Source organism: Eretmochelys imbricata, chromosome 3, assembly GCF_965152235.1.
Source record: "Eretmochelys imbricata isolate rEreImb1 chromosome 3, rEreImb1.hap1, whole genome shotgun sequence".
Taxonomy (NCBI): Eukaryota; Metazoa; Chordata; order Testudines; family Cheloniidae; genus Eretmochelys; species Eretmochelys imbricata.
The window spans coordinates 119,031,641-119,041,865 of NC_135574.1; the positions used below are offsets into that span (position 1 = coordinate 119,031,641).

Genomic DNA, 10,225 nt, shown 5'->3' on the forward strand with positions numbered 1-10,225 from the left:
TTTTATAAGCACATCAAAGTCGGGTCTTAATATGCAAGCTGGCTCAATCATAACCATAGCATTGCTAGCTTGACTCTATAAGCAGCATTCTCTGCAGTCCTAAGGATTTTTGATTTTTAAAATGAGCTTTCTGCCAGTTCATATACATTTTGTATGATAGGAAAAGACAGAAAACTTTTGTTTAAAAAATAATTATAAAACTACTATTTTACCACCTCCTGTGTAACGTGTTCATTCTGAAATGTTGCCTTTATATTGGTGTCATGGAATCTAAGGATGCCAGTCACTTTTTTAAATTACATATTAAATATCACTCCTGACTGTCAATATGATTGAGCTTTTTTCTCCAAAACATTCTTTTTCAGAACTATAAACGTCATATGGATGGCATGTATGGGCCTCCAGCAAAACGCCATGAAGGGGATATGTATAACATGCAGTATGGCAATCAGCAGCAAGAAATGTATAACCAGTACAGTAACACTTACTCTGGACCAGACAGGAGGCCTATCCAGGGACAGTATCCATATCCTTATAACAGGGAGAGGATGCAAGGCCCCGGACAAATCCAGCAGCATGGAATACCCCCGCAGATGATTGGTGGCCCCATGCAGTCATCATCCACCAGCGAAGGTCCTCAGCAGAACATGTGGCCAACACGAAATGATATGCCTTACCCTTACCAGAACAGGCAAGGCCCTGGAGGCCCTGCACAGGCTCCACCCTATCCAGGGATGAACCGCACTGATGATATGATGGTACCTGACCAGAGGATAAACCATGAGAGTCAGTGGCCTTCTCATGTCAACCAACGTCAGCCTTCTTACATGTCATCCTCAGCCTCCATGCAGCCTATCACTCGACCTCCTCAGTCATCCTACCAGACACCACCCTCAATGCCAAACCACATCTCTAGGGCTCCAAGTCCAGCATCCTTCCAGCGCTCTTTAGAGAACCGTATGTCTCCAAGCAAGTCTCCTTTCCTACCCTCTATGAAGATGCAGAAGGTTATACCCACAGTTCCAGTGTCACAAGTCACAGGACCTCCGCCCCAGCCACCACCAATTAGGCGAGAAATTACTTTTCCTCCAGGCTCTGTAGAAGCATCGCAACCAGTCTTAAAACCAAGACGAAAGATTACCTCAAAAGATATTGGTGAGCATCAAACAAAGGTCTAAATACAGAAATAGAAGTAAAGAATCTAGGTTAACTCAGCTAAATGTAAAGTGATTTTATCTGTTAAAATATAATAGCACCAAAAAAATTGTACAGAATGGGTGGTCATCCCAAGGGTCATATACAGCTCAGCAAATGCTACATGGGACATCAGTAGCTGGGAACAAAAGGAGCATGGAATGTTGAGCCCTGTAGTCTCCACAGGTCTCTCTTTGTATTAAAAAATTAAGGCAGTTTAGGCTCTCAAATTCCATGTGTTAGCTGCTACCCTAAAGCACCTATGCAATGGTCAGTACAACCATCAGCTGAGCAAAGTTTGTTCTTGTGGCACAGAAAGCATACCAAAGCACCGATGAAGTGAGCTATTGCTCATGAAAGCTTATGCTCAGATAAATTTGTTAGTCTCTAAGGTGCCACAAGTACTCCTTTTCTTTTTGTTGGTGCATTGTTTACTTACATTCACACACCTTCATTAAATGACCTTTTGTTTTTTGATGGCAAGTCTTATATCCAGCCAGGATAAGAATTTCCCTGCCACTCTAATGGTAAGGCTTTGTGTTATTGGTGGAGATGGGTTTTCTGTGGCTGAGGGGCGAATGCACTTAAAGGTATCTCCTAGGTATCATGTAGGAATGTGCTCTTGGAGGTGATATTTTGGGGGAAGGTGGAAACATGTTAGTGTGAAATCATAATGGTAAGATACAAGAGGCCATTCTGACTTGGCATGCTGTGTAACTGTATGTCCAGTGTAGGGATATTAGTGTAAGATCCTCAGTGACTTGAGTCATGCACTATATATTTATCGCAGTTGGGACTTCTTTAACATTTGGATAGACCCGGGTTGCATCTCATTGACGAGCATGGAAAATATTCTTAAAAATCACTCAAATAATCTGAGAGACTCTTTTTTAAATTAAAGAATTATTTTAAACTTTCTGGGGGAGATTATGTTTTATAGCATCAACTATGATTTAGTGCTCGTTCCCATAATATTTACTCTTGTACAATTGAAAGTTTATTATTTTTCTCCACATTATTCCCAAATATTTTCCTATTTTGACTGAACCCATTACTACACTTCACTCGTTCAAGTTCCCATTTCTGTTCATGTCCTTTCTGACTTGTTCTGTTCTGTCCTTTCCTCTTCCTCATACTGATGGTAGATGACATATGTGAGGCCCTCTTAGTTGCAGCTTCCATCATATCAGTCTCCCCAGCCAAGTTCCTGAGTTAGAACCAGCATAGCAGTCACTGAGACACCTGGCTGTTTTCATTGCTTTTGATACTTTCACTATATGATCTCTGCAGTGTGTTATACTAATTAAATACATCTCTGAGTGATGAAGATACACTCAGCATTCCTTCCAGCTGCCACCCCAACACAGGAGTAAAGGGCAGAAACAAAATGATCACTGTACTCTTTGTTTTGTTTAACTTGTTTTATAGATTTTTTTCGACTATTCAAACATTAGTAAAAGCATCTCACCATGAGGAAAGGCAAGAAAAACTGCCAGTTTCAAGTACTCACTAGAAACAAGGCTCACATCCGTTCTGCCAGAAAGGCAAAAGAAGAACTGGACCACATGGTGGAAGCAGTGATGCTCAGTGCCATAATTTAGAACCTGAACACACCCTGTTTAGCAGACTACCTTGTTTGTATTCTCTAAAGTCAGCATGTCAGAAGTCTCCCTTGAAAGTCCACCGACTCTCCGCTAGAAAGCACTGCTTCTAATATTTTTTTCTTCTCTCATTCTCCAGTAACTCCTGAGGCCTGGCGAGTGATGATGTCTCTTAAATCTGGCCTTTTGGCTGAAAGTACCTGGGCTCTAGACACTATTAATATTCTTCTGTATGATGACAGCACTGTTGCTACTTTCAACCTTTCGCAGGTAGGTGAGATGGCACTTTACCTCTCAACCTGATAAGATCAAAAATTCAAATTGAGGGACACAGAAAAATGATTGAGTGAGTCCATTAAAATTAATTATCATTAGCATAAATTAAAAACGTAAATTAAAAGATTCCATAACCTCAATTTTGCTGATTGAACATCAATGAACTACAAGAGGAACCCAGGCTAGTGTGGGATGGGGTAGATTATAAACTTAAAATGAGGAATATCTCTTGTGAAAATGGACAGTTAAGGTATAGGAGCATTTCAGCATTGGGAGAAGGCAACGTCCATGAATACATACTCGTTTGAGGTATTCGTTGGGTCAGGTACATTAAAACAAACATTGGCTGTTAGCACCAGGCATATCAGGATACTGGATTTTTTTTAAACTGGACGTTTTTACAAAATGAGGAATTATGTTTTCACAAAAGGTGTCAGATCGATAGTGCTGCTAAAACCAAAATCCACTATTTATCTACAAGACATGTATAACACAGGATCTAATGGTGTAAGCTTCTCCTACACTACCTTCCAGTGTTTCTCAGCCCTGTTCTAGTAATCAAGATAGCAGATACTATGGTGATGAGTATGGTTTAAGAACCTATGCTATGTAGAATAGAGTATTTAGTTTCTATTACTTTTCGTTTCTTTGACCCATTTAATCCTTCACTTTTTTGATGCGGTTCTGTGCCAGTTTGGTGGCAATTTTTAATATAGTCTATTAGAACTGGGTCTAAAACCTCCAATTTATTTCACACAAAACACTGTACAGCCATCAGTTATGATTTTTTGGGTATTATTGTCTTGGGCTTGATTTGAACTGCTGATCAAGATTCCATATGATGTTTGGTTTCAGAGTAGCAGCCGTGTTAGTCTGTATTCACAAAAAAGAAAAGGAGTACTTGTGGCACCTTAGAGACTAACAGATTTAATTGAGCATAAGCTTCCAATGAAGTGAGCTGTAGCTCACGAAAGCTTGTGCTCAAATAAATTTGTTAGTCTCTAAGGTGCCACAAGTACTCCTTTTCTTCATATGATGTTTGGAAATTTCTGCAGTTATTAAATGTAGGTTTTTATTTGGGGTGGGGTTTTTTTTTAAATATTTAAGAGTTTGGAAGTCTTAAGAGCACCATAGAATATGAACATATTTGTCCTCTCAATAAAATAAAACTACTGTAGAAAAATAGAAATTGGATGTAAGATGGGACATTTTCACTGAATAGTTATTATCAGGGATCCTAGTTTTCCATGACAGAAAAAAACAACATTCTCCAATAAAAAAACATAAAAATCCGTGCTTTTCCATGATTAAAGTTGAACGCTGAACTTTAGTTTCCCAAGCCACAATATATATAGGTATCAGATGAATACAATGTTTTATTGATATATTTGCAATTAAGTAAGTTTGAAGCCTACCAGTACCATTAATCATTATAATCAATTTAATAGAATTGCAATTTGTATTTCTTATGTATACCAAATATTTCTGTGTCTGTATTCTATATTTTGGGGAAATAGGGGTTTTTTTAAATGCACAAAAACACTGGAATAATCCAGTCACAGTGCATTGTTTCTTTACTGTTGTTGATGGCCCCACTGTTTGAGGCTCTTGTTTTCCTTTTTTGTCATTCAGTTTATGTTTAGCACTTTCCATGTGTTCTACAATTCGAATGTAATCTACAGCCTTGCTGCATACAGTACAGAACAACACATTATCATCAGCATGAAATTTGTCCTTGCCAAACTCAGTGAGATGATCCTTAGGGGTGATTTTTAAAGTTTTTGGCATCTTTTTGTAACTTTAATTACATCTGAAGGCTGAAATGAAATTTGAGCTGCATTAAAACACAAACCCCTATACACCATTGAGTAACCTGAATACACCGGAAGCAGTTTATTGGAGTATGTTAATTTTAAGCATATTCAAAAATCAACCACAAGAGAGGGAAGTTGCGTGCATTGAATAAGGGACACTGGTATTTCAGTAAAATTTAGTGAGTAGTTAATACATGTTTTTATTTTTTCACTAAACGTAAAAACTAAAGATTCTCTGTAAAAATGCAAATTCCATGTTTTTCTGTGGCAAATGGATTTCTAGGATCCCTGATTATTATTCCATAGTTAATAAGAACAATTAATAGGCAGACGTTTGGGACTGAATGTAGTAACAGTAATTCATCTTTGACACAAAGCCACTGAGGGTGAACCAGAATCAGGAATCCAAGTGTTGGCCTCCAGTAGTACAATAATTACACATAAATCCAGGTTTAAACACATAGGAAAACTACTTTTGAGGATATCTTACAGTATAGAGAACTGCCTGCCGGTAACAGCTTTCAAATATGCATGGACATAATGAAAACTATTCTGTTATATACATCATACAGGGGGGAGAGTATCAACTCCTAGAATCAGCATTGCCAGAATCCCACATATTGGAAAGTTGGTTTAGAGACAGTAGGTCAGGTCCTTAACGTATGTAGATCATCTTAGCTCATGTGAAATCAGAGGAGCTATGACAGTTTACACCAATTCAGGAGTGGTCAGAAGGGAAGAAGAATTTCCCTTTGTAAATGTTTGTCATTCAAGGCTTGGCTGTCAGTAGTTTGTAGGATGTGTGAAAATGTTCATAGAAATATGTATGCAGTGTTGTTGTAGCCAGGTTGGTCCCAGGATATTAGAGAAGCAAGGTGGGTGAGATAGTATCTTTTATTGAACCAACTTCTGTTGGTGAGAGAGACAAGCTTTCAAGCTTACACAGAGCTCTTCTTCAGGTCTGGAAACTAACTCAGTGTGTCACTGCTAAATACAAGGTGGAACAGATTGTTTAGCATCATTTGAATATGCTCATTGCTACTAACAAATTCCGTGCAGTCTAAAATGTTCATCTGAGTTTTTGACTTGTGTTTTATTTTTTCTCTCTCCAGTTATCTGGATTTCTTGAGCTTTTGGTAGAATATTTCAGAAAATGCCTGATTGACATTTTTGGAATCCTTATGGAATATGAAGTGGGAGATCCAGGTCACAAAGCACTTGATCACAACACAGTCAAGAAGGATGACAGCCAGTCCTTAGCAGTGGATACTGGAAAAGAGGAGGAAAATGATGAATGTATTGACTACTTTGAGGAAGAGGAGGAGGAAGAGTGGGAGGAGGAAGATGAAATAGAAAAAACAGAAGGAGAAGAAAAGAGCACTGTTTTTGCCACTCCCAGTGCCATTGCTGATCCAAGTGAGAGGCCAAAACAAGCCAGTAAATTTGACAAGCTGCCAATAAAGATTGTAAAGAAAAATAATCTATTTGTTGTTGACAGATCTGACAAACTGGGGCGTGTTCAGGAATTCAACAGTGGGCTTCTCCACTGGCAGCTTGGTGGGGGTGATACAACTGAACACATCCAGACTCACTTTGAGAGCAAGATGGAGATTCCTCCACGAAGGAGGGCCCCTCCGGCCTTGAACTCTCCAAGCAAAAAGAAGGATCTAGAGGGGAAAGGTGAACCTGAAGAACAACAGGAAAAAAGTATAACAGCTACCATCGATGATGTCCTGTCAGCTCGACCAGGAGCATTGCCCGAAGACTCAAACCCTGGTTCCCAGACAGAGAGCAGTAAATTTCCCTTTGGAATCCATCAAGCCAAAAGCCACCGGAATATTAAACTGCTAGAAGATGAGCCAAGGAGTCGGGATGAGACTCCTCTATGCACCATAACTCATTGGCAAGACTCCTTGGCTAAACGCTGCATCTGTGTGTCAAATATTGTCCGTAGCTTGTCTTTTGTGCCTGGCAATGACGCCGAAATGTCCAAACATCCAGGCTTGGTGCTGATCCTGGGAAAGTTGATCCTCCTTCACCATGAGCATCCGGAAAGAAAGCGAGCGCCGCAGACATATGAGAAAGAGGAAGAGGAGGACAAAGGGGTGGCCTGCAGCAAGGATGAGTGGTGGTGGGACTGCCTCGAGGTCTTGAGGGATAATACATTGGTCACATTAGCCAACATTTCTGGGCAGCTAGACTTGTCTGCTTATACAGAAAGCATCTGTTTGCCAATTTTGGATGGCTTGCTGCACTGGATGGTGTGCCCATCTGCAGAGGCACAGGATCCTTTTCCAACCGTGGGGCCCAACTCAGTCCTATCGCCTCAAAGACTTGTGCTGGAGACCCTGTGTAAGCTCAGTATCCAGGACAATAATGTGGACCTTATCTTGGCCACTCCCCCATTCAGTCGTCAGGAGAAACTCTACGCTACTTTAGTTAGGTACGTTGGGGACCGCAAAAACCCAGTCTGCCGAGAAATGTCCATGGCTCTCTTATCGAACCTTGCCCAGGGGGACGTGTTAGCAGCAAGGGCAATAGCTGTGCAGAAGGGAAGCATTGGAAATTTGATAAGTTTCTTGGAGGATGGGGTCACTATGGCCCAGTACCAACAGAGCCAGCATAACCTCATGCACATGCAGCCTCCACCTCTGGAGCCACCTAGCGTAGACATGATGTGCAGGGCAGCCAAGGCCTTGCTAGCCATGGCTAGAGTGGACGAGAACCGCTCAGAGTTCCTTTTGCATGAGGGTCGTTTGCTGGATATCTCAATATCTGCTGTCCTGAACTCTATGGTTGCATCTGTCATCTGTGATGTACTTTTTCAGATTGGGCAGTTATGACATAAGTGAGAAGCCAAGCATGTGTGAGTGGAGATTAGAGGGTCACATATAACTGGCTGTTTTCTGTTCTTGTTTATCCAGCGTAGGAAGAAGGAAAAAAAAAAGAATCTTTGCTCCTCTGCCCCATTCACTATTTACCAATTGGGAATTAAAGAAATTATTAATTTGAACAGTTATGAAATTAATATTTGCTGTCTATGTGTATAAGTACATCTTTTTATTTTATTTTTTTTAACCAAAGTTGCTGTCTAGTACATTCAAAGGTCACACTTTTTTTCCATAGATTATCCTTTTCAATGTTCTTTTCCATGTTTGTATTACATATTTTTTGGGAAGCGAACTAGTGACTTTAAAAAAATTGTGGCAAACCATTATATGATGGGGGAAAAGAAATCTCACCACTTTGAAATGAAAAGGTGAAAAAAAAAACCAACATACCAAGTTCCTGTGTGTTTTATTTTTTCAAAAAAAGGAAAAATAAAAATAATCTATACACCATCACCCAAAGCTCTGTGCAATAGAAAATTCTAGTGATGTAGGTGTAGGGGATCACCGAGGGTGTCAGTCAGTAGTCAAAATACAAAATGATATTGGTTTCTCAACAGGAGAAATGGTTACATTAGGCTAGGAGCAAAACAAAAAAAAATGTTTTTAAAGTTTAAAAAATTTTAAACACAAACCTGACGACGATAAACGTAAATTGCTTCCTCACCAGAACTGTCTTGTCTGCATCTGTTCTTTGACCTTCCACAATGACAGTTCTTCACAATTCCTTTAATCATTTTTTTAAATATTTTTTTTATTGCCTAAGGGCCGTGATGTATATAGAAGTTGTACATTAAACATGCCCTCATCTTTTTTTTTTAAGTACAAAGTTTTTAGTTTCTTTTCCATGATGTGGTAACTCCAAAGTGACAGTAGATTTTTTTTTTCCTTTCATTTGGGCCATATCTCCAAAAAAACCCGAGGGTAATGTACAAGTTTCTGTATGTATAAAGTCATGCTCTATTTCGGGAGAGCAGCCGATCACAATTTGCTTTATAAATCAAGGTGTGGAAATGGTTACGTATGGATTGATTTAAGAAAATGGTTACCAGTCTACAGACAAAAAAAATATATACAGAAAAAAAGGAAGAAACACAGCTTCAAAGATTTTTCAGTGATGAGAATCCGCATTTGTATTTCAAGATAATGTAGTTTAAAAAGGAAAAAAAACTTGATGTAAATTCCTCCTTTTCCTCTGGCTTAATGAATATCATTTATTCAGTATAAAATCTTTATATGTTCCACATGTTAAGAATAAATGTACATTAAATCTTGTTAAGCACTGTGATGGGTGTTCTTGAATAATGTTCTAGTTTCAATGTAGTGTACCAAAAAACAAACCAGGTACAAGAAACTGCAATAATAGTTATTCTCTGCCCCCCACACCCTTATGATTATGACTTTTAAAAAGATATTAATCTGTAATATTAATCAAGTGATACAGTAATTTACTCTCCTTTTGGAAGACTCTTTTCTGAGATTACAGAGAATAGATACCAGTTATTACTTATAAAAGGTGATCTTAAAAGGAGAAGATGTGATTAGCTGGTGGATAGTGCTGATTCAGCAGGTATTCACTCCACTTGCTGCAGTCAGGGATCATAAAAAGAATATTAGAAAAAGTGACACACAAGATTTTTGTTAAAGCCCGAACCAACTTGAAGAAATGGATCTGTACTAACTACCTGTAATTCTTTCTTCTGGGTAAAGGCACAATGCACCAAGTGATATGGGCATTCACAGTAAACACACACATGCTCCTTGATATTCTATATGTTATTGCATGCTTACAACACTCATGGCATCTCGCTCTGAGAGGTGCTGAGCTCCTGGAACTCCCATTCAAGTGGATCAGGCTTTAATACAGCACATCCTTTCTTACAACTGGTGGGAGATGGCCATTTGAATTTCAGGATTTATCTGGTTTCAGATACATTGACTCTCTCCCATCCACCACTCACCTGGTGATCAGCTTGTTGCTGAATATTGTTTATATTATTCATTGTTGAATATTCAACCGAAATATTTTTGCTGTTTCATCTTGGAACATTGACTTTGTTAATGTGATCATAAAAAGCTAATAATAATCAGTTTACCCGGAATTGCTGCATAATTACACTGTTAGTATCCTCCTCCTTTCTCCAATCACAGTACAGAGTTTCTTGAGAATTACTGCTCCCATAGGCCTACTGCTTATCTTCATGTAGCTCACTCTAACACATTAATATATGGCAGCAAGTTTCATAGACACGTAAAGTATATACAATTATAATCCAAGTTTGAAACGTGACTCCGGAGTGTCACGAAAAGTAATTTTTCCTTTAGTTTTTTTTATACAGTAATCTATCCACTCCCACATCACCTACTGTAATGATCTCTTTTTCTCTTGCATAACAATACATTCAGACATATATGTTGAATTATAACCCATTTGTAACTCTTCATGACATGA

The 10,225-nt window shown here is 38.9% G+C and overlaps 1 protein-coding gene across 8 annotated transcripts in view; it reads left to right on the plus strand.

Moving 5' to 3' along the window:
* The window catches only part of ARID1B (AT-rich interaction domain 1B), a 403,429-nt gene extending 394,368 nt beyond the window's left edge, over positions 1 to 9,061 (plus strand). For all 8 annotated transcript variants that reach the window (XM_077813245.1, XM_077813244.1, XM_077813247.1 and 5 more), the window contains 3 exons: positions 366 to 1,155; positions 2,935 to 3,065; positions 5,998 to 9,061. In XM_077813245.1, coding sequence (XP_077669371.1) covers positions 366 to 1,155; positions 2,935 to 3,065; positions 5,998 to 7,728 — 2,652 coding nt within the window. In that variant the 3' untranslated portion in view covers positions 7,729 to 9,061. The remainder of the gene's footprint in view (positions 1 to 365; positions 1,156 to 2,934; positions 3,066 to 5,997) is intronic.
* The last annotated feature ends 1,164 nt before the right edge of the window (positions 9,062 to 10,225 follow it).